Source organism: Hemiscyllium ocellatum, chromosome 25 (genome assembly GCF_020745735.1).
Source record: "Hemiscyllium ocellatum isolate sHemOce1 chromosome 25, sHemOce1.pat.X.cur, whole genome shotgun sequence".
Classification (NCBI taxonomy): Eukaryota; Metazoa; Chordata; class Chondrichthyes; order Orectolobiformes; family Hemiscylliidae; genus Hemiscyllium; species Hemiscyllium ocellatum.
Window position 1 is genome coordinate 25,499,614 of NC_083425.1, and position 25,771 is coordinate 25,525,384.

The 25,771-nt window shown below is 40.2% G+C and overlaps 1 protein-coding gene across 1 annotated transcript in view; it reads left to right on the forward strand.

Annotated features, from left to right (window-relative positions):
* Positions 1 to 25,771, forward strand: part of sdk2b (sidekick cell adhesion molecule 2b) — a 469,615-nt gene that overhangs the window by 328,804 nt on the left and 115,040 nt on the right. Inside the window, exons 39-42 of the mRNA XM_060844513.1 lie at positions 2,289 to 2,426; positions 3,129 to 3,290; positions 4,188 to 4,313; positions 23,278 to 23,442. Coding sequence (XP_060700496.1) covers positions 2,289 to 2,426; positions 3,129 to 3,290; positions 4,188 to 4,313; positions 23,278 to 23,442 — 591 coding nt within the window. The remainder of the gene's footprint in view (positions 1 to 2,288; positions 2,427 to 3,128; positions 3,291 to 4,187; positions 4,314 to 23,277; positions 23,443 to 25,771) is intronic.

A 25,771-nucleotide genomic window follows, 5' to 3' on the forward strand; every position in this document is an offset into this window, starting at 1 on the left:
TAAGGAGTAACAGGGAGGGCAGGAGAAGCACTTACAGGGGTTAGATTGTATGGTCAGTGGAGATGAAGTAGGAAATGGGTATGAACAATATGTTGCATAAGTAAGAAATGCCTCCAGGTTGTTGTAACTGTCAGGAGAGTCAACTCCAGTGTTTGTTTGTTCGAAATACACTATGATTGTACAGTTTCGAACTGTGACTACATATATAAAGACTATTTTATGAATAAAGTATATTTTTGAAATTAAAAAAATTACTCCCAGGACTCAGTGAGAGACACTCATTGTTCTGCCCAAAATGTGTTGGTCATTCAGAGCAAGAAGTTGACCCTGACTGAGTATTGCAGACTGGCCAGTCCAAGGTCCAGGGCTATGTACTGAGTGACGAACTAAAGCTTTGGGCAGCTGCCGCCAAGGCGCAGTGGGAAAAGACCACCATCCAAATCTTTCTGCCAAAGTACATTCAGTTATCAGACCCTCCCAGTATCTCAAATGTATGTAAATATAGTCCCGTATAAGTAAGAGATGCCTTGGGTTTTGATTGTTCTCCATATATAAGGAATACAGAACCAAACTGATCTAGTGACTGTGTGCATATAAAAAATCTTATGAATAAAGTATATTTTTGAAATTAAGAAAGGGATCATTTTGACTTTCTCTCTTCTCCTTCTCTCTCCCACGCCTCTCTTGCTTCCCTCTTTACTGTCGCATCCCTTTTGTCTTTCCACGATATCATCTTTCATGTTCTGTTCTCCATCTTTCAATTGACTCATTAACCTGACTTTCACTTTCTTTGTCAAGGCAATCCTGCTCCTGATCATCTACCTTACTCCAACACTTCCCTCCTTTCACCAACTCTCACTCATTTTTCCCTTTCCCCATCTCTGCCCTTCCTTTTGTTTCCCATTTTATTAACTTTTTTCCACCTCCCCTATACCCTGCTCTCTGTCTCTCCCCCTTCATTCTCCACCCCTTCCCTCCTTATCACTTTTCTCCCATTTTTACCACTGGATATATGTCAGAAAACATAATGCGGATTAGTGGATAAGACCATATATAATCTCCAGGTGAAGTGGAAGCAAAGTGTAGAAGATAATTGAAACAGAATTTGGTGTGTTATAGATCATTCAGCAAGGCAGCATTGTTGTGGCAACAACTGTAATGTACAAGCTGTCAAAAAAAGGCAGGGTAGTGATGATAGAGACTCCATCTTTCTTCTGATCATCATAGCAGATCAGGAATCTTCCTACTCCTAACAATGGTGTATGTTGGAAGGATTTGTACATTGATAATCACATTGTTTGGCAATAGTACGGATGCACCTTCTGGTCTTGGATGCAACTTCTGTCTGTGTGGAGTTTGCAAGTTCTCCCCGTGTCTGCGTGGGTTTCTTCCGGGTGCTCCGGTTCCCTCCCACAGTCCAAGGATGTGCAGGTTAGGTGAATTGGTCATGCTAAAATGCCCATAGAGTTAGGTGCATTAGTTGGGGGGAATAGGGCTGGGTGTGTTACTCTTCGGAGGGTCGGTGTGGACTAGTTGAGCCGAAGGGCCTGTTTCCACACTGTAGGGAATCTAACCTAATCTAAACCTAGAGTCTCTGGCTAAGAGGGAAAGGTGCTGTATCTCAAACCTCTGAAAAAGGATAAGAAGATACAAAACGTGTTCCATTTTAAACTTATCCATTCGACGCTGTCTTTCATGTAACACTATAATTTGAAAATATTGTTTATTGTTAAATAGCAAAACCAAATAACAATTTTGAAAGTAGAACTGCAAACTGAAGCTTCAGTGTATTTTCCTGTACTGGCTGGGAACATAGCGTGAGGGAGAAAACTGAGATTCACTGAGATTTGGCATGATACCTTTACAAGTGCAATTTCCATAATGAATTTGGGCTTAAGAGTGTATAAAGAAAAAGGTTGACAGAAATATGGAACAAAAGCCTGACAATAGAATGTTTGGCAGAAAATCTGTTTGGATGTAATTTCTTTAAAAATATACATACATACAGAAGCACAACACACATTCTCAATTTTGCTCCATTTTTTAGCTTCCGTCTGTTTCTTCTCACCATCGCTTTCTTGCTTTTAGCTTGCATGCTTTGTTTAGTTTGGACTCCTCACAAGGCATGTGAAATTATGATGTGAATCGGAAATATTAAATATTAAAATATCTTTACTAATAGTGCAATCTTAAAAGAACTCACTTATCATGCATCCACTCTCCTCATTGTATGATTAGAGATTAGAGATAAGTGTGACTGATTAACAATGCTATTTTTCCATGAACAGCTCCAAGTGCTCCAAGCTACATTCGATTCAGTGAACTTACAACAACCTCTGTGAATGTATCCTGGGGAGCCCCAAAGTATCCAAATGGAATAATTGAAGGATATCGACTGGTTTATGAGCCTTGCACACCTGTTGATGGTAAACATATAGTTTGTAAATCTATTCTTAAAAACGATTATCATACTATGTGCAGAAGGTAGACAAACAGCAGAAGGAATGCACCTCATTGAGAAATGTAATCAATTAAAGTTTCCTAATTTTTACAATCTCCCTTTTATGTCCATTTTGTATTATTCAGTTAATTATCTGCAGAATAGTACGTTTACCAGCAATGATTCTGCTATGAAATAAATCATAGAAATAAAATAAATAGTAGTATGAACAAAGGCAGAAAACAATTTTAAAGTGTCCCAATAATAAACACAATAATGAGAAAGAAGAGAAAATTGAAAGAAGGAAACAAATATAGTAAGTAACAAAAACTTGCTGACATTTATTTTAGCTCTCAGCCTGAATGCTGTGATTAGTTTGGACTCCTCACATGCCATATGACAATTAATCAAGAGTAGTTGTCAGCTGCCAAAAAATTCAATTGGGCACCCGCGTATATGTAAATATTCCACAGCAGGGCGTGCATAGTCAGAAGAAGAGAAAGAACTTGGCAGAAGAAAGAGAAAAAAAAATTAAGGGACATGACTGTATTCAGATTTACTGATTTCTAATTTTGAAGTGAATAATTGTACTTGTTTGCCTTTTTCCCATAATTAATCTGTGCAATTAGATGTGTATTGCCCTTGTATGTTGCAAACTGGCTGGTTCAGTAATTCTGTCATTGTGCAGGAGTCAGTAAGATTGTAACTGTGGATGTGAAGGGAAATACTCCTCGATGGATGAAAATTAAAGACCTGTCAGATGGTGTGACTTACACTTATCGAATAAAAGCAAAAACATACACGTATGGACCAGAAGTTGAGGCAAATATTACCACTGGACCTGGAGAAGGTATCTCCATTTCGTCTTTTATTCTCCAAATCATATTCTAACCCATTGGAATTGTTTTGAGTTGCAAATATTTATAATATTGACCTAAAATAACTTCAAGTGCTGCCAGAGTGGGTTATGATCAGGAGTTTAAATTTCCACATGGATCCCAAGACCAAGAGATAAAGCAATAATATTGTGTTGTTTAAGAATTCTGTTTCCCAGAAAAGTCTGTCAGGGTTGAAGAATAGTTCAGTCTCCATATAAATCATGTCTCTTTTTAACATTTTATATGAAAAAAAATCTGACTTTTTTGTTTAGAATAGCTCTACTTTCCAATATTGTTTTTAAAAAGTAGTTTGTAGTGCTGGTCCTGTATGTTCCCTTTGTTCCCCTTGTTCTGGTGACAAAGAATATCTGCTGCCTATAACCTCACAATCCTATCAAATGGATTTGTGAAAAGGAACAAGGATATTGAAATATGTGATTTGAAGCCAGGGTATGAAGAGAGGAGGGAAGAAGTGACTCAGGCCACTGGTTAAATGATTTTGTGACAAAGAGTTTCATGACCTTCCTACTTTGTATTAGAAATGAATATGAGAAATGGAAGGAAAGCGGTGTATCATTTAGAAAGGAGCCAGTGATCTGAGTTTTAGTGAACCTTTGGTAGGGGAATTCTCCTGGAATGCTAACCAACCTCAACCAGCCAATATCTCACAAAGTAAAGTTGACTAATTATTTGCCTTATTGCTATTTTTGAGATTTTTTATGAGTGTAACTTGGCTGGAGTTATTTCCTCCATTTTAATAACTACTACAGTTTGAAAAAACATTTGACTGCAAGTTTTTTGGTAATTCTTGTGAAAGGCAGTGTCACATGCTGTTTCGACTGATTGGATATGTTTTACCTTCCCTCAAGGTGCTCCTGGTCCTCCAGGTGAGCCATTGATCTACAGGTATGGATCAGCCATTACGATTCATTGGTCCAGTGGAGATGCTGGCAAGGCACCAATTAGCCGATATGTCATTGAGGCAAGGCCATCAGGTGAGATGTTTGATTCAGCTAATGATTGTTTCCTTCATCAATCCACCCCTATAGAATGACAAAGACCTGGAACTGGCCATTTGGGAAATTATGTGAAGTTTAAGAATGTTGAAATACATGATAAATACATGCTTGCAAAATACATCACTTCCTTTCTATCCAGAGTCCAGAATGTTTCTTTACTTACAGTCAACTTATATTTGATCATTTAGTCACTGTAAAGCTAAATAAGTGTACAATATGAGGACCATTTATTACAAATGCTGTACAAAGCTGAATTGATCTGTTACAGTTTTAAGTGCAAGGTGATTTGCTGCAGAAATGCTACTAATACGTACAAACAGTCGACAGTGTTGTGGAAACTAAATCATCACTTGTTTTGGAGTGCTTATTTTGCTTAGATTTTCCAAGAATGTCTCCACCATCCGTTTTGCAGTTTTTTAGCTATATTGAAAAACCGTCTTCACTATCTTAATGGCACTTTTTATGTTCTGTTTAATACAATCAAAAGCAAACACTGAAAAGATTTTTCAAAGCATAAAGTAAAATGTGTAATGTTGACAAAGTAACTGGACATGGAAACAGTCTATATCTTGATGCTAATCTTACAATCAATTCTATAACTGGGTATGTCTTCAAAAAATCCAATACAATAACTCAAATTAAACCTCCCTCTTTTTCATTTGTGATGTTTTATGAACAGCCAGTCAGAACTCAGCTAGTTTAGTTTTCAGAATATTTAAAATGCAATTTAAAACTTCCATTGATTTGAAAAGGAACATCACAGCAAAAGAGTTGGTTTAATCACTGTAATCTTCAACATAGACTTTTTGAATTCAATAAAAAATAATAGTTTACACAATCGCAAATGAATGACACCCAAATGAGCTGAGCTGTGCCATAGTTGACAGTTTGGCTTTCTGTCTCACCCATTTCTGTACAGTATTCTCCTTGTGGCCTCAAATGAGATGGAGGCTGCTCCTCTGTGTCTGCGTGTGGCTGGGATTGTCTTAGTGGAGGTTCTTGTCATGGAGGTGCAAGTAAGGACAAGGGAAGACTCTGTCGAAGTGTCTGCATAGATAGTCCCTCAATCTATGGGACTAGTGAAGGAAACCATAGGTGATGAGTGCACCCTTGAGAGGTGAGACCAAGGTTTGAAAGAGTAATACAAATGGAATCACTGAGCTGCTTCAGGCAATCCTAGGCTTGGCCCTGCTCACATGACTGCCTTATGCCCTAGAGGTAGTGTGAGTGCATCACACCACTAAAAATGCACAAGGGTGGAGGGTGAGTTTGCCCCCAGTTGCCAAGAAAAAAATCAATCACAGGGAATGACCATTCAGAGCATAACTTCTTTGTACATGAGAGACAGAGTTAGAGAAGACACTCCTCCATTCACGAGAGAGCCTGAAAGGGGTATAGAAAAACGAGACTGCAAAAGAAGAAGAAGGGAGCCTCTCCAGCAGGACCAGGATAAGTTTTGGAAATATTCAGCACATCTGGTGGCATCTGTGCAAAGAGAAATAGAGGGAACTAACCCATCGTCAGAACGAGTGCAGATTGTTGTTCTGAAGCATTGACTTGATATCTCCCTCCACAGATGTTGCCTTGCTTGCTGAGTATTTCCAGTTACTTCTGTTTATAATTCAGATTTCCAACAGCTGCATACTTAGTTCTCCTTATTTATGTTCAATGCAAGTTACTTGTAAATGTTAGTTTCAATTTAAAATAATAAAAGTCAGAGGATTTGAAGCGTCTTTTTCCTGTTAACGCCAACTTGGGTAAATACTGTATATATTGCATATTATTGTAAGAAAATTGGGTGCTGCTGATTTACCAAAAGGTTTTGCTATCTTTAAATTTGGACATAAAACCAGGATGCACCATTTGCGTGTGTGAATTACAGATATTCTTTGAAGTTCTTGTTTATGGTACTTGTGAAGTTCAAGTCTGTCAGATGTTGCTGCACAAATATTGCATATAGCCAGGCTTAATGAAGAGCTGCTTGCATAATATGAATGACCAGGTTGTAATTGTCTGAAAAAACCATGATTGGTGGGTGGATAAGGTCTATGAGGTTTGTTTCACATCTCCAACTCACCCATTTCTGATTTTAACAGACATAACCTGAGGGGTGGGCTAATAACCAACTTTGGCACAAGATGGCAGGTTGAATCTTAACTATGATACTGTGACTATGAACTTCATTGTGACTCTGCTTTTGGAATTCAAGGGTTAACAGCTGCATTTTCAAAGTCTCAGGAAACTGAGCACCATTTCCAGATGATGACTTGGCAGATTCATAAGGCCAAAGCCTTTATGTTTATCTTTGTAGATGGCAAGGAGTCTCTATAGTGTGTCTTAATCCACCTGAAGAATTTATCACCTTTTCATCTGCACCTTCACCAGTTTCCAAATGCTCCACATGCATCTCCTCCGATCACATTAGTATCTTCCCATTCCCCAAAGGCCTCAAAAAATCTGTTCAAATCCTGGTCACATATTTGTGCCAAGAGTTGGCTGATCAAGTCAGACATGATCTTGTGACTAGAAGATGAGGTGGAAGTCGAAAGATTCATGAGGGTAGAATAGAACAACGATCATGCCAAATAAATATAACATTTTGAATGAACAAGTGATATTTAAGGCATTTTAGTGAGCACCTGTGAATTATGAAATTGAAAAATGATTTTTAGAACTGTAATATGTTAACTTGTAGAGAAGCCAATGAACTGTGTCCTATTGCCTGTGACTGCTGTTGAAACATGTTCTAGTTTTCAATTCATTCAAAACTGCTGAACCTTTGCTTTATTGTGCATGAAAGCTTAATTTGATTTATATCATCATGACTTCATAGTTGGTAGATATTATGAAATGATAGGTTTCTTTAACTCAATGCTGCTCTAGCTTCTTGACAGCTTAAAGGGGACCCACATCCCTTGGAATGACACTAAAGCAAAAGGATTTGAATTTCCTAGATTTGAATGCATGCTGACTTAGTTGACCCCAAGTTGTGCAAAGGTTGGTGTTTTTCTTTGGCCTGGGTGTCTCTGGGGTAGGAAGGGAGAACCGAATTCTACATCATTTAAATATTTCTCTCTGGATTTGAACTTGTAACATGCATCATGGTTGCTGAAAGACAATTTGTTTTGGAATATTGTATGTCAACATTTTACTTCAGTACCAGAAAATATTATTACATTAAATTTAAATCTGTTCTAGTTAAACATGCACTAGCTTTATATGCTCAGACTGATAACTGAGCCAATAAAGGCACTGTTTCTTGTGAAACTGATGGTGAGAAAACAAGAAGAACCTCGGTTTACACTGGCCCAGAATTACTCAATTTTAGCCAGAGCAGACATATGTGTATCAGTTTTAACCTCATTAACAATGGGCTGCTAAGAAAATAATCAAACAGGATTTCAACTCCAATCACCAGTGAACATAGTACATGCCTTTCTGCCATCAATGTTGCGCCGACCTGTGGAACCAATTTGAAACCTATCTATCCTTCACTATTCTATTTTCATCCATATATTTATCCAATGACCATTGAAATGCCCTTAAACTTGGCGAGTCTACTACTACTGTTGCAGAAAATGCATTCCTCACCCCAATGCGCTCTGAGTAAAGACATTAGTATTTGTGTCAACTTGGTTTGAGATGAGGTAGGTTTTGGATGTGAGTTTCCAAAAATCAAATAATCTGCTATGACTCATGGATTAAATATTTTAGCAGTTTCTATGGTGATTCCATTTTAAATATTGATGGTATGCTTCTGGTAGTTGCAGACATTAGGAGCTTTCAAGTTGGATAAAGAACAAGACTATTCCTGCAGTATCTAAAGGTTGGCAGAGATACTCCACTATTGAGTTTTGGCAACTAAAATGCAAAAAAAATCCGACAGCATCAAGATTCACTAATGTGCAAACAGTTTTGTATGATATCAGGAAGAAGGGTGTGATGTAGTTTGGTGTGTAACAACACTGGCTCCAAAAGGAGAGCAGAATAGATGTGGTAACAAAAGTGGCCATGGCATCCAGTCCCAACTAATATATGGCAACTCAACACAGGAAAGATGTAATCAAGCAAAGGGCAGTCAGCTACAGCTTTGATGAAGGCACTATCAAATATGCCAGACACATGTCGTCTTCTCTAGTCACATTAAGGAACTTGTTCCTTCACTCATGGCCTTAAAAGTAATTGCCCACATGGAATGCAATTGCTTTGTACGTGGATTTGCCATTAAATCCATTCGAGTCTGGTTGCTGATGCCTGGGTTAGACAGGACTTCACGTGCATTTAAAATATTAACAATGTATTCTCATCTTTACCCCGAGGCTGTTGTCTCTTTTGTTACTGCCTTGGATCATAGCAGAATGTTGTTCATCTCTGGATCCTTCAAGCTTCTTTAAAATGTAAAGTTGTGTCATGTGTTATCATGATTGCTGAACAGCTCCCGAATGATCTGTTTGAAACCTGTCATCAAACTGCCAATGATATGCTCTGTAATTAGTAGTTGAACATAAATCATTGCTGTGCTTGTCAGCCGTTGCCTTTGGAAAGCACACACATGTTATAAGCCATGACTCTAGATGATGACCTTGATCTCTAGGGTTATAATCTGAGGTTCAGCTTTCTGTGGTAAAGAGAGCTGACATGGTTGTGATCCTCAAAATACAGACAATTGGCCCAGATTTTCCAATTAGTTTTGAAAATTCTATTTCTAACCCTGACCAGATGAAAAATGAGCTTCCCACCTTTAGATGACTGCTCCACTAGACATTCTTGCATAGGGGCCTCTTGTTATCAACTGAGCAATGAAGATCACTTTTATTGAAACCAGGCTCCCTTTTACAGCATTCACTGTACTTATTCTGTGAATTAAAAATCCCAACAGCACAACCAGCCACTTTGAGAGCTCATGGTAGGGATAGATATGAAAGTTAAGTGCTGAGTTATGGTCTTGCTAGGTGGGTGAGGTGGTAGGGTGCCTGGTAAGTGGGTGAAGAGTCAGGTCTAGGGATGGGCAGCTTGGCAGAGTGAGGGGTGGGATTTATGTCCGTCTAGCATGAAGTGCTGAGGTGGTGGAGTATTGGGCTGAGGTTGGGACCTGCAGAGCTGGAGTGGAGGGGGGTGAATGATGAGTGGATCAGGTCTAGCAGGATCAATCTGGGCTGAGGGGGTCAGATCCAGCATGGCTGTTAGGTTGTAAGGTCAAAGGGATATTGTTGAAGGTGGTCGGTGGTGAGTCAGGGAGCCAATTTAACAGTTACTCACTAATTGTAGTCAGATTTTAATCCTGTAACATTTCCTGAATAACTATTTTGCTTCACTGATTCAGAACCCTCTGAATTCTCTGACATTAATGGGCTTTATCAGAGGGTTCCAAATGCAAGGAAATAATTCAATTTCTCAGGCAATTTCCAGGAAGTCAGCTGCCTCGGGAATTCCACATCGTTGCAACATAGTGCTCCAAATAACACCTTGATATCTGAGCTGTTTAGGAAGAAACCTTTCATTTGCCTGATTGTTTGCTGAAACTCACAAGTAAGATGCAAATTGGGAAACTGTGATCCTTTCCTGTTGATGTAATGCTGACATGAATCAAAAGGGCTTTGAGTTCCTCTCCTTGAAACCATGCCAGCCAGTAAACTGCAATGTCATGTGGGAACAGTCAGTAGGAAACTGGTGAACTGGCAAGCTGTAGAAAACAATATATACATGAGTTACTTTGTGCAGATGTACCAGAAATTTGGTATGAAAAGTAATTCATCACTTATCATTTGCCGTTTGAATTTGGAATGGGGTAACTAGCTTTCGTGTTCTCTATTAATCCAAAATGTCGTTGTGAACTAACAGAAACAAAGCTTACCATGCCACTTTATCAAGATGATGTATAGTTGTGTGTAAGTTTATTTGTTTCCTATTTGTCACCCTGATCTACACCGACCAACTCATTTTTGGTTTTGATAGTCACCACATTGTCTCTCCTTCACACAGTAGCTTTCAGCTACACCAAGTTTATTCAACAGGCATCACTCATTATCTACCCTCAGATATGAGGAATAACTATTTGTTTCAGGGAATGATATCCTTTTAGCAAGGATCAGTGACCAGGAAAGTGGAAGAGAACACTGGAGTAGGCAAAGTGAGGCTGCACAGTTACCCATTGAGTTCTCTGAATTCTAAATCACTGAATTGTTTGCAACTTCCATATTAATCTGTTACAGGAAATATTAGGTTGGCACTATATACTCTCCAAGCAGCATTGCCTCAACATTAATCCCAAATAACGGCTTAGGGTTAATATTTTTGAAGCAAAGGCCAAAATATTGAATGTTCCATCAATGGCATAAACCTCATTAATGAGATATCAGATTACCTGTGTGAGACTGATTTTCTGCTTGCCATATGGTCTTAGGCTCACAGCTGTCATAAACAGTGCCAAAAGAACAGTATGATAAAGTCAGAACTTTAGAAAGTTAGGCATATTGTAGAAAGACTAGGAGAATCAACGTTTTCCTGATGAAGGGCACTTTCCCAAAATATCGATTCCCCTGCTCCTCAGATGCCGCCTGACCTGCTGTGCTTTTCCAGCAACACACTCTTGAGTCTGACCTCCAGCATCTGCAGTCCTCACTTTCTCCAGCTTGTAAAAAGAGACATTTTTGAAAGAGGTGGCCTTTCTTTGTTCTTGGGTTATACCAAATTAGTTTTATCCTTCTGTCAGTGAGATCTGTGTTAATTATTATCCGGTGTTGATAGAGTGGGGCATCAAGGTTTTCCCTTTAGCCTTGATTTTGCACCCTTTGGCTTAAAAAAACACATTAATATCGTGGTTTGCTGGAAATGTGACTTGACGACACAACTGCTCGGGAAACAGCGCACCTGCAACATTAATCAACAATGTATCTCCTTTACAAGGAAGAAGCAGGGAAACAGTAGAGAGAGATTATAAATTGGAGTTAAATCAGGAAGAGAAAGAAACCAAGTTGTATTAAGAGAGAAAAATATAAGAGATACAAAAACTAAGTTAGAAAAAGTCTGAAAATTATAATTTTGACATTTTAGAATCATTTGATTGGTTATATGCAGGATGCTTCAAATTATTCCTAGTGTGAGCCAGATAACTGACTGATATTGCATTAATAACTATTTGGTTGATTTCGAAAAAGGTACTCAGACTCTTAGTTTCTGGACTTTGGTGAATTTAATAGACAATTAATGTGCAAGTTCTTATTCTTATGAGATTTTAGAAGTAATGTACCTGCTAAAGACGTTATGCCATTTGTGCAAACCAAAGTAAATTGACAAACAAGTGCTGCACTTACAAATCAGTTCACTTCTCTTTAATGTCGTTTTGTCATGACAACAGAACATAATCAGAATCCATAACCCGACATAGATAGTGTACATTTAATTACATATATTTCCAAAGAGACATACAGCTTACAAAAAATGATGAGAATGCAAATTCTGAGCAATGTCATTCAATGACTGGAAGGCCTGTGTAAACTATCCTCAACCTCAAGGGAATGCCTGGAAAGTAAAACCTGATGGGTGTCAAGGTATCTTCATGGCTGGGGATGAAAGAGAAAAGCACTATAAGTTGAGCATTAATCTTCTGGCATTTATCTCTGAGTGTGAATACATTGGAAAACAAAAGAGCACTCTGTGCACGAAACGTGTTTGTGTTTTGTCCCTTTTAAGAACACATAAGAATAGTGGTTAAAAAGCAGTTTCACACCTGCTCTGTAGGTGTTGAGAAAACATTGAGTCATACATATGCTGCAGGTAATAAAAAAGGAAGTCTGCCTCTTTGCTGGAAGTCAGAAACATAACAAAACTGCTGTCAAAAGGAAAGATGACAAAGATCCTTCAGCTAACCTGCAAAGCTAAACGTCTTGAAATCAACTGTTCACCTACTAACACTAATAGCACACAACATAACAGTCACACCATACCATTCTCTACATTTCAAAGGATCTCTTAATTATTATCTGAGCCACTTACAATTTGGTATACAGAAACGCAGATCTGAGAGATTCATATTTGGAGCAAAGACTGGTATGGGAGAAGTGGGTTCCAGTTTGGAGGCACAAGCACTAGTCTGAGGAAAATGGGATCTGTATCAATGGAAAAGTCTCCACCTGAATCATTCTTGGACCACTTTTTTTGCAGACTACACAGCTAGGGAGGTAAAGAAGATTTCCAATTAAATTATGGGGATGGAATCAAATTTGTGAAGATGTGGTAAATGAAATAAGAATCAATACCAAAGAGAAAGATATTAATATAGAGTCATAGAGACGTACAGCATGGAAACAGACCCTTCGGTCCATCCCGTTCATGCTGACCGGATATCCCAACCCAATCTAGTCCCACCTGCCAGCACCCAGCCCATATCCTTCCAAACCCTTCCTATTCATTTTCCCATCCAAATGACTCCTAAATGTTGCAATTGTACCAGCCTCCACCACATACTCTGGCAGCTCATTCCATACATGTACCACCCTCTGCGCGAAAAGGTTGCCCCTTAGGTCTCTTTTATATCTTTCCCCTCATCCTAAACCTATGGCCTCTAGTTCTGGACTCCTTCACCCCAGGGAAAAGACTTTGTCTATTTATCCTATCCATGCCCCTCATAATTTTGTAAACCTCTATAAGGTCACCCCTCAGCCTCCGACGCTCCAGGGAAAACAGCCCCAGCCTGTTTAGCCACTCCCTTCAGCTCAAATCCTCCAACTCTGGCAACATCCTTGTAAATCTTTCCTGAACCCTTTCAAGTTTCACAACATCTTTCCAATAGGAAGGAGACCAGAATTGCACGCAATATTCCAAAAATGGCCTAACCAATGTCCTGTACAGCCGCAACATGACCTCCCCACTCCTGTACTCAATACTCTGACCAATAAAGGAAAGCATACCAAACGCCTTCTTCACTATCCTATCTACCTGCGACTCCACTTTCAAGGAACTATGAACCTGCATTCCAAGGTCTCTTTGTTCAACAACACTCCCTAGGACCTTACAATTTAGTGTATAAGTCCTGCTAAGATTTGCTTTCCCAAAATGCAGTACCTTGCATTTATCTAAATTAAACTCCATCTGCCACTTCTCAGCCCATTGGCCCATCTGGTCAAGATCCTGTTGTAATCTGAGGTAACCCTCTTCGCTGTCCACTACACCTCCAATTTTGGTGTCATCTGCAAACTTACTAACTGTACCTCTTATGCTCACATCCAAATCATTTATGTAAATGACAAAAAGCAGAGGACCCAGCACTGATCCTTGTGGCACTCCACTGGTCACAGGCCTCCAGTCTGAAAAAGAATCCTCCACCACCACCCTCTGTCTTCTACCTTTGAGGCAGTTCTGTATCCAAATGGCTAGTTCTCCCTGTATTCCATGAGATCTAACCTTGCTAATCAGTCTCCCATGGGGAACCTTGTCGAACGCTTTACTAAAGACCATATAGAGCACATCTACTGCTCTGCCCTCATCAATCCTCTTTGTTACTTCTTCAAAAACTTCAATCAAGTTTCTGAGACATCATTTCCCATGCACAAAGCCATGTTGACTATCCCGAATCAGTCCTTGCCTTTCCACATACATGTACATCCTGTCCCTCAGGATTCCCTCCAACAACTTGCCCACCACCGAGGTCAGACTCACTGGTCAATAGTTCCCTGGCTTGTCCTTACCACCCTTCATAAACAATGGCACCACGTTTGCCAACCTCCAGTCTTCCGGTACCTCACCTGTGAGTATCGATGATACAAATATTTCAGCAAGAGGCCCAGCAATCACTTCTCTAGCTTCCCATAGAGTTCTCGGGTACACCTGATCATGTCCTGAGGATTTATCCACTTTATCCATTTTTAGACATCCAGCACTTCCTCCTCTGTAATCTGAACATTTTGCAAGATGTCACCATCTATTTCCCTACAGTCTATATCTTCCATATCCTTTTCCACAGTAAATACTGATGCAAAATATTCATTTAGTATCTCCCCCATTTTCTGCGGTTCCACACAAAGGCTGCCTTGCTGATCTTTGAGGGGTCCTATTCTCCCCCTAGTTACCCTTTTTGTCCTTAATGTATTTGTAAAATTCCTTTGGATTCTAATTAGTTCTATTTGCCATCTCCTGTCCCCTTTTTGCCCTCCTGATTTCCCTCTTTAGTATACTCCTACTTCCTTTATACTCTTCTAAGGATTCACTCAATCTATCCTGGGAAATGACTGTCAGGATGGGATAGAAAGTATGAGTCGATACCTTCATGATCGTGTAGATCAACGGATAAAATAACACTTGACAAAGACAGCAAAAGTATAATACTAAAAGCACTGTATCTGAAAGTATGTTGTATTGAAAACAAAACAGAAGAATCTGAGTGCATAAGTAAACAAGTGCAATCTGAAAGCATTACAGAGACATGACGACTGGATGACATAGATTGGGACATGAATCTTGAAAGATACAATGTTGTGAAGGTGCCAGTGTTGGACTGGGGTGGACAAGGTCAAAAGTCAGATAACTCCAGATTATAGTCCAATGGGTTTATTTGAAATCACAAGCTTTCTGAGTGCTGCCCCTTCACCAGGAGAAGTAATATCTTTTCAAACGCTTTTGCTGAGCTAATTTTACATCTGCTCATATATCTTGGTGGCATCTATTATTTAAAATAATTGTAAAGAATACATATACTTCATTTGGAAAATAAATTGGAACACTGAAATTTGAATACTGCTGTGATGAAGAGAATGGACAAGTGCCTGTTTTGAACTCGAAGGTTGAAAGTGGAAATTTGTGATGATTACTCATACAAGGTCATGGAGCTTGTGGGCAAATTGGATTTGATACTTTTGCGACTCAAGCTGGCACCAGGTGCCTTGGGGTGGAAAAATTGCTTAGCAGCAGCTTTGGTTTTGTTTTAAGTCACAGAACTGAGGGAGTTATTGCATTCAGACTTCCAAAAAGCCTGCAAGGCAAGACAGTTCACTCAATCTCCCTCGAGGAGTCAAAAAGAAAACCAGCACTCAAACACTCTGGAAAGGAGAACTTCAAACAAGCCAAGACCCAAGCCTAACTCTCCAGCTTCTAAAGTAAGGATCTTCTGCTGTCAAGAACAACATGCTAAAAACTGAAAGAACTATGAGGAAATTATTTTTTTCCACCCTTGTGTTTGGACCCTTGATCTTGAAAATTATTTCTTTTTGTCTGTGTTTTTCACGATGATATTTCTGGAGAATTGTCTGTCTTGTCTGTCCGATTCATGAATGAATGTGCAAATATTTAGATTTGAAGGGGGTATAGTTTAGGTTTGCATAACATTAATTAATAATCTGTTCTTCCACTTGTTAAAGGACAAGTTTGTTCATAGTAAATTTTGTTTCCTTGCCCAGTGATGAAATTTGATGATGGTTTCTTTTGTCTTCTACAGCAGTTAAAGTCAGGCAGATTAACCATTTTAGTGATATGATTGGTCATCTATATATTTGTGATATGATGCTGCAAAAGCACAGCCAGCCAGACAGCATCCAAGGAGCAGGAGAGTTGATGTTTGAGCATAAGCTCTTTATCAGGATGATGAAGAACTGATAAAGAGCTTATGCTCGAAACATTGACTCTCCTGCTCTTCGGATGCTGCCTGACCGACTGTGCTATTCCAGCACCACACCTTTGACTCTGATCTCCAGCATCTGCAGTCCTCACTTTCTTCTATACATTTGCGACAATTTATGGAATAGTGAGGCTTGATTATCAGTGCACTCTTCTCCACCTGGGTCATGACGTAATGCACTTACGAAGCATTTTGGAACATTTCGTAATGTTAGCAATGCTTTATAAATGTAAATTGTTGTTAATGGTGTGGAAGTCAATTCATACATTTGCAACATGCTTTCGTCCACACGATTAAGTCAAAACTTTTCAATTTGCCTTTTGGAATTGCCTTTTATTTATGATTACCATTTTGACTCACCCCAATTTTACTGTGTGACTTTAAAATGTTGATATATCTTCCCAGTGTACTATATGGACACTCTGACATCTATCTGCCCTTCCCAGAATGCCACTCTATCAAGTCTGTCCAGGTGCTACTTCTACAGTTCTTACTTCTGCTGGTATTCTCCAGAGTGCAAGGGCATCAACCCTTGTCTCTGCTCATTAAGTCAGAGTGGCACGCTGCCTTTTGCTCACTGTTGGCAGAGACCCATTCTACCAACTGTAATCTCTAAGGGTCTTTCTGCAAAGTTCATACAAATCTAATGTCAGCTGATCTTCTCCAGAGTTTCATTACGTCAGCATCAATTGCCTTTTCCTGATCCTGACCATATATTGCAGTCTGGTTTCAGTCCAAACATATTCAAACTCTCCTATTTGACTGCAGGTTGTATTAAAATATATTTAGCAATCATCCAACAGTAATTGTTTTGTGATTGCACAAATGTGCCTGTGACTAAACTTAAATGCCTCCACACAAAGACTAAAATTATTCTTTCATAATGGCAATTATCTGGGGATCAAATAAGTAAGTGAGCCCAAAATTCTAGAATTACAATCAGAAGTAAAATAGAATAGAACCTCAGAGATAGATATAATTTTCAGAGTTAAAAGAACCTTAGGGCTGGGGCATAACAGGAACAAAGTACTGAGTTGAGGATCAGCCAGGCTCAGAGGGCCAAGTGGCCTATTCCCTGCTCCTATTTTCTATGTTTCCGAATGGGAATAGGTCGTTCAGCCTGTCAAGCCCTTGCAGCCTGCCTGAACTTACAGAAGTGATCTAATTTCAACACAACATAGATACCAACGAGTCCAGGCTGACCCACCCATAGGTCAGCAGGTTTGGCAGCATCTGTGGAGAGAAATCAGGGTTAATTGCCTCTTCCTCAGAACCCTGACTTGAAACATTAACTGATTTATCTTCACGGATGCTGCCAGACCTGCTGAGCTTTTTCAGCAGTTTTGTTTTTTCTTTCTGATTCATAGTATCTGCACATCTTTCGGTCCCCATCCCTATAACCCCATGGCTAATCCACCAAACGTATGCATTCCTATGGACAATTTAGCATGGCCAATCCACCTAACCTGCACACCTTTGCAATGTGAGAGGAAACAGAAGCAGCCGGAGGAAACCCAGTCGGACATGGCGAGAATGTGCAAACTCCACACAGACAGTTGCCCGAGATTGGAATTGAACTCGGGTCCTTGGCACTGTGAGGCAGCAGTACTAACTACTGAGCCATTGTGCCATCCAAACAGATTTGTAGTTTTGGGGTGAAGGCAGAAGTTAAACCCAGAATGGCTACTGGAGATGAGGGAAATAGAAGAAGCAGCTAAGTGCTGGACAAGGATCAGAGACCTGTTGCAGCTTCAAGATATAAAATTGAAAGGTGAAACTGTGACATTGGAAGCAGGCAACTTGAAATTGACCAAGTTATTGCAAAACGTGCAGTACACACTCTGTTCAAGAAGGTGTTTGTGGCAGTAAGGGCTATTGTCTTGTCTCCCAGAGTTGTTGCATTACAGGAAGAAGCTTATTTTGTAACTGTATCCACATTCTCTATCCCAGTGTTGCAGTCTATTTGTGATGAGGTCACACCTTCATTTATCACCCTGAGAATCCTCCCATGCACAAGCCCTGTGGTAAAGGCCACATTTATCCCAAGGATTTTCATCTGACAGAAATGTAACCAAGCACTCCAATTATCCTTGATCCTTTGGCAGCATCTAAGCACAATAACAGAATATCTTTGAGCAGCACCAAGAGGCAAGCAAGTAGACTGTGGTAAAAGTGAGAATCTATTATCCAAGAGATGTGTCCAGTCAATATCTGAACTTAGTTTTTTTTTGTGTTTTGAGGGGATACATGGAGATCAGTTTTCAATGGGACGCATGACTGAGCAAAGAAGCAGACTCACCCTTGGCAATGTCAGAAGAAGAAATGGGCATTTTTTCCGATAAGTTTTCTGCAACCGAGTTCCCATTTTTTAAACCACTCAGAGCAAAATTAATCCTGACATTTACAGAACATTTTTAATTTGATTGAATTGTTGGGGCAAGCGAAAAACATTCTGTGCAATGTTGACGCCCCAGGCTGTCTGCTCACAGAGTCAAAGGCTTTCCTTTTGCAGGCGATGAACAAATGATACAAGCTATCAAAATGAAATGTTGCTTTCCTTTACAAGTTTTTGACAAATATAGGAAGGTATTTTGCTGGAGACTTCAAACCTGTAGGATTTGGACCATGATGCATTACATCTCAACAACTGTTGCATAAAGAGTTCTTCACCCTGGAGTAATTTTAAACAAACCTGCCTCGTGGTAAACTGATGGATTGAGCATCTGTTTTATGGTCTGCTTGACTTTACATTCTATTCACGTGAAATGGCTGTGTAATTTGTCCTGGTCAGAGTTTGTACACATGGGGTGGTGACAAACATGTATAAACCAAAATAAAGAAGTCTCTGTCATCAAGTGATATCTGTGTTTAAGTAATATAAGAGAAGTGCATTCAGGATATATGTGTACAATACAGGGATACAATCTCCATCTATTCCTCCAACACTGACTTCATGTGCAACATTCATAAACAATGATGTAAATCTAGCCGAACATCACATGAGATGACGTCAATTCAGATTGTAAATCAGTCTTTTTTTTGTTGAACTTTTAATTGCTGAAGCAATAGGAAAATCCATGAATATTAGTCTAACCTCGTCAATTTCTAGCCAAGTGGATTACTTTAAAATTACCACTTCATCATTCTGGGTTTTAATGCATCCATATCCTGAAATAATTAGGCCATCACTGAGGTGAATTTCAATAGTTGTTTCACAGACAATTAGTCAGAAATGAAAAAGAAAAATTTGTAAAGTTACAATAGTATTGTAGTATTGCCCAATGTTCCAATAGTCAATAATTTGTCTGTGCAACTCATAGCCTCGGTTACTAAAATAGACAATAGGTGCAGGAGTAGGCCATTCTGCCCTTCGAGCCTGCACCGCCATTCAATATGATCATGGCTGATCATCCTTAATCAGTATCCGCTTCCTGCCTTATCTCCATAACCCTTGATTCCACAATCCTTGAGACCACAATCCAACTCTTTCTTAAATGAATCCAGAGACTGGGCCTCCACTGCCCTCTGTGGCAGAGCATTCTACACAGCCACCACTCCCTGGGTGAAGAAGTTTCTCCTCATCTCTGTCCTAAATGGTCTACCCCGTATTTTTAAGCTGTGTCCTCTGGTTCGGCACTTATCCATCAGCGGAAACATGTTTCCTGCCTCAAGAGTGTTCAATCCTTTAATAATCTTATGTGTCTCAATCATATCCCCTCTCAGGCTTCTAAACTCAAGGGTATACAAGCCCAGTCGCTCCAGTCTTTCAGTGTAAGGTAATCCCGCCATTCCAGGAATTAACCTCGTGAACCTACGCTGCACTCCCTCAATAGCCAGAATGTCTTTCCTGAAATTTGGAGACCAGAACTGCACACAGTACTCCAGGTGTGGTCTCACCAGGGCCCTGTACAGCTGCAGAAGCACCTCTTTGCTTCTATACTTAATCCCTCTTGTTATGAAGGCCAGTATGCTATTCGCCTTCTTCACTACCTGCTGCACCTGCATGCTTACCTTCATTGACTGGTGTACAAGAACACTCAGATCTCTCTGTACTGCCCCTTTACCTAAATTGATTCCATTTAGATAGTAATCTGCCTTCCTGTTCTTGCCACCAAAGTGGATAACCATACATTTATCCACATTAAACTGCATCTGCCATGCATCTGACCACTCACCTAACTTGTCCAGGTCACCCTGTAATCTCCTAACATCCTCATCACATTTCACCCTGCCACCCAGCTTTGTATCATCAGCAAATTTGCTAATGTTATTACTAATACCATCTTCTATATCATTAACATATATTGTAAAAAGCTGCGGTCCCAGTACTGATCCCTGTGGTACCCCACTGGTCACTGCCTGCCATTCCAAAATGGAGCCGTTTATCACTACTCTTTGATTCCTATCAGCCAACCAACTTTCAATCCAAGTTAGTACTTTGTCCCCAATACCATGCACCCTAATTTTGCTCACTAACCTCCTATGTGGGACTTTATCAAAAGCTTTCTGAAAGTCCAGGTGCACTACATCTACTGGATCTCCCTCATCCATCTTCAGAGTTACATCCTCAAAATTGGCCTCACTCCCCTTCAAAATAACCAGTAAATCATTCTTTTTGCATATCACTGGCCAAGATGGCTGTTTGAGAATTATCCATGTGTTACAAGGTGCTTCTGTTTAGTTTGGATGTCTACTGACGAAGATGCAATGCACTAAACAAGCTTCCCACTCTTACTGTTCCCAAATGGCATTTAATTATTCATGACTATAGTTAACAGCAAAATAGTGACTTCCTCAACTACCAACATAATAGTAGTACAGCACAAGACCTAGATCTAAGTTCCTAATCAGATTGGAATTGTTTGTGGAACTTTCAAGTGCACTGCCGGACAAGGGGAATATCACTACATCGAATGTTATGTAATTATGACAATGAAAATTGGAACAGTTGAAATTGGTTTTGGATGGGAAGATATCAGACTGTAGCAAGCTCTCCCCTTTGGATGTAATGTAGTTGACACAAGCTGCAATCTGGGCCAAGGTGGAGCAGGTGTTAAGGCTACTGAAGGTCTGGTTCTGAAGTCAGGGAGAGAAAGGATGAGGTGGGAGGAGGTGGTGTCTTTGAGGGGGCATTTAATATGTTGTTATGCTGTGTTTTGCACAATTGAAGCAGGTGGTCTGATAGATGTTGAGGAGCTGGATGACCAGGAGCTTTTATCTGAGGAGGATGAGGACGTTGAACTGGAGAAAGCTTACTTTGTGCTTGACAGAGTTTAGCTGCATCAGACATTACAAAATAAACATGACCTAAGTGAAACAAGAAATGAAATTGCTGGATGAAGGCATATGTGGAAAGAAAGCAGAGTTAAAGTTTTGAGCTTGGTGACTCAAAGAGTCACCAGACTTAAAACATTAACTCTGCTTTCTTCCTATAGATGTTGCCAGGCCTGCTGAGTTTCTTCAGCAGTTTCTGTTTGTGTTTCAGATCTCCAGCATTTGCAGTTCTTTGTTTTATTTTGGGACCTAATTGAAACCCAGTTTGAGTAGGTGGGAGCTAGTTGCTGAAGACGATCATGGACTGTTGAAGTCAATTTGGTTGCAGGCTGCAGCTTATAATTGTTTCCTTTCTGTTCCCTTTGCTGACTATCAATAAAAGCCCACATTTGGACTTGTCCAAATGCTTGCCTTTATGTGATGCTTCCCTAATGAAAAGGGACAAGATACAAGTGCCACTGGGCACTGGGGAAAGGGTAGCAGGCACTCCAAAAAGGCTGTCAGACAAGACTTTTCCATGGGCAAGTAAAGTGTGTAGGCTGTTGGCCAAATGGCCACTAGAGTGAGATAAAGGTGTTGCTTGTGTGACAGATTGCCATCCTTACTAGCCGTGGGCAGCCTAACCTTGTGGCTGCTGTGCCATTATGCTGCCAGTGAGAGACAACGTCAGGTTACTCACGCTTTCTGGGCACACATTAATTTCTCAAAGATGGCGCCCATGCATGGGATCCGAATATATTGGCAGAGATCTGGTGAGTGGTGAGTTGTTCTGGGAACGATACATGATAAGATGGTGATGGAAATAGAGGATAGGGTAGGTTAATGAAGCACATTTTTAAGACTCTATGAGAAATATTGCTGGGCCTCACAGCAACAATTTCTCCAACAAACGTGATGTAATCCGAACTTAACCAACAAAAAAAAAGATTTAGCCCAATGACACTAATTTCTTTTCTGTTTCTTTTGCAAAATTTAGGCCATCTATTTTTTCTGTGGAACCGTAATTTGTAAATGTTTTACTGTTGCAGTTTTCAAAGTTCAACTAGGCTGATTTGTTCTCATTATTACAGGATCAATCAACTGCTATTGAGTAGTTTTAAATGCTCCATAAAGGTGTTGAATGATCTGTGAGGTGATAATTCTTTGTTTCCATTTTATAACGAGCAGTGTTAACAAGTGAAACAAAAGGATACATTGGAGTTGTTTTCTATGATTATTTAACATTCCATACATTTCCTTCTTCAAAGCAAAAGAAGAATTTGATAAGATTAAGTTGAGCACCTGTATGATAAAAAGATTTTATACTAGTTGACCTGCCAGAAACCAAGATAGATGAGGAGGAAGGATTAATAAAGTTCATCGGATCTAGCATTATTCACATAATCTACATGTTTATGATGAACTGTAATTTCTACCCTCTACAACTTCCTTTCCACTCCTTGCCCATCAATCTGCTTTTGGTAAAATTTCACCAGCATTAACAGCCATCAGCGAATTCTTTAGTTAGTGCGAGTACTAACTGAAACTGAGACTCTTTTTCTCATTAGCTTAATATTTAACTATCTTATTCATAAATATGTCCTGGAAGAATAATTAAATAGATAGTGGAGATGTTTGCATTTAAGTCAAGATTTGAAACCTCTAAAATCTCTCCAAAGAGTGGAGAAAAGGATATACTTATTCAACAAGTATGAAAGTGAAAAGGAGGTGGGGTGGTTGCCATTTTGAAACATTATCTACTTTCAGTCCAAAGAATGAGCATGTCTTAAACTTCTGTGCACCTTCACAATACAGCCTAGTCTCATCTACCTCATACGTTATGCCTAATTATATGGCACAAGTAAGTAAAACATGCATTTGTAGGGAGAAAAAATGTGGCTATCTAGTAATCCAAGTATAGCGTGGCTGAAAAGAGGGTTGGCTGACACAGATGTATATGTAAAAATGTGGCTTGGGGACTGGGAAAATAGTATAATCTTATATGGCTGGTTGACATTATCAACTTTAATCATAGTAAATTGGAAATATTTATACCAACACTACTCTTGTGTTTTCCAGATGAAGGATTGTGGGATATTCTAATTAAGGATGTTCCAAAGGAAGTAACCTCATACACATTTGGCATGGATATCTTGAAACAGGGTGTGAGCTATGATTTCCGAGTGATTGCAGTGAATGATTATGGATATGGAACACCCAGCTCCCCTTCGCCATCTGTTTCAGGTACAGAATTTCTGTCTTAAGTTGTGTAAATATTTGTTGCATAGAGGCTCATTTGGATCTAAGCCAAGAAATATGAGTCACTTCCTGGGTGGAGTTTCTGTTGTTTCTGCTCATTTGAAGATAAATTCGATGTAAGTTGTGGTGAAAGCCACAGTGCACTCACAATGTTAATAGAATTATCTTTAAATTATTTAATTTTTCTTTTGGTTCTCGCATGCAAGTTCTCTGAATTTATGACTCAGATTTTGCCCAAATTAACCGCTAAGAATTTGGAGTCTCCATAGATGCTTTGTCGTATGCAGTGACATCAGTTACTCACATGCGATCATTTAAGTAGATATTGTGTGAGGCACCACCAGAAAGATGTAGATTCTGTGTCCATTTATACTTTAGATTTAGCTCAGCTTACCACTATCTACACAAATGTTATAAATCTGTAACATGAATAGGAAATAATTAGCTTGGAGTGAGAAAGAAATTTAATATTACAGATTGACAACATTTTGTCAGTCTGTTTCTGTTAATATTTACTGACACAAATTAACCTCAGAGGTGTAACAAGATATGTTCCAATAGGCCATAGATGGAATCGCAAAATATGATGTATCTCTCTCCTGTCTCTCTCTCTCTCTCTCTCTCGCATGTGCTCTCTTTCTCTCTTTTCTCTGGGTAAAACCTTATTTTCAGTCTGACAACACATACCTGAGGAATCTGCAACCAAACTAAGGATACCAATACTATCCACAGAGACCATGACATGCTTGGAAACAGGCTACCCCTGTACTTGGAGGAGAAAGTGAGGACTGCAGATGCTGGAGATCAGAGCAGAAAATGTGTTGCTGGAAAAGTGCAGCAGGTCAGGCAGCATCCAAGGAGCAGGAGAATCTATCTTTCGGGCATGAGCCCTTCTTCAGGAATGAGGAAAGTGTGTCCAGCAGGCCTCCCCTATCAGCGTTCCGAAACCCTCCCCTCCCTATCAGCGTTCCGAAACCCTCCCCTCCCCTATCAGTGTTCCGAAAAGACCACTCCGTCCGTGCTTCCCTCGTCAGGTCCACACCCCCCACCAACCCAACCTCCACTCCCGGTACCGTCCCCTGCAACCGCAAGAAATGCAAAACTTGCGCCCACACCTCCCCCCCACTTCCCTCCAAGGCCCCAAGGGACCCTTCCATATCCACCACAAATTCACCTGCACCGCCACATGCATCATTTACTGTATCCGCTGCACCCGATGTGGCCTCCTCTATATTGGGGAGACAGGCCGCCTACTTGAGGAACGTTTCAGAGAACACCTCTGGGACACCCGGACCAACCAAAACCAATCACCCTGTGGCTCAACACTTCAACTCCCCCTCCCACTCCACCAAGGACATACAGGTCCTTGGACTCCTCCATCGCCAGACCATAGCAACACCACAGCTGGAGGAAGAGCGCCTCATCTTCCGCCTAGGAACCCTCCAACCACAAGGGATGAACTCAGATTTCTCCAGTTTCCTCATTTCCCGTCCCTCCACCTTGTCTCAGTCAAATTCCTCGAACTCAGCACCGCCTTCCTAACCTGCAATCTTCTTCCTGACCTCTCCGCCCCCACCCCCACTCCGATCTGTCACCCTCACCTTGACCTCCTTCCGCCTATTGCATTTCAAACTCCCCTCCCCCAAGTCCCTCCTCCCTACCTTTTATCTTAGCCTGCTGGACACACTTTTCTCATTCCTGAAGAAGGGCTCATGCCCAAAACATCGATTCTCCTGTTCCTTAGATGCTGCCTGACCTGCTGCGCTTTTCCAGCAGCACATATTCTACCCCTGTACTTGGTCTTCTTACCCTTTGTATTAAGTAATTTCATTGGTAGTATAGAAGAGTATCATTGCATCATTTAGAAGGCCCATATTTGTCAAAATGGTTCTTGTGGCCAGATTTTCACTTACTCTTCGCTTCATCCTTGGTCGGTGTCTGGGTACTGGTGTCACATTCCTGCTGAGGCAACCTCCATTGCCAAAAACTGATGCAGTTACATCGCTTTGAATTGTGCTTGGCCCGTGCTCAGCTAAGCTGACTGCTGCAATACCAGCTCTAGGATTACTATTTTATTTCTCTGCCTGTAAATGATTCTGATTCTGTCTTCTCTGCTTGCCCTTGTGGCCTGCTTTGAATATTTGAAGCATCTGATTTCATGGTTTTCACATCTTTGACTTCTACTTGGCTGTTCCCCTCTGTTCACATTGAGGATACATTGAATAATTTGCCAAGTAATTTGTCTATGGGATGGCGTGAAAAATTTGGTCTCCCTTTTGTGTAACAGTTGGCCTTTGCTCATAAGAACAAAACA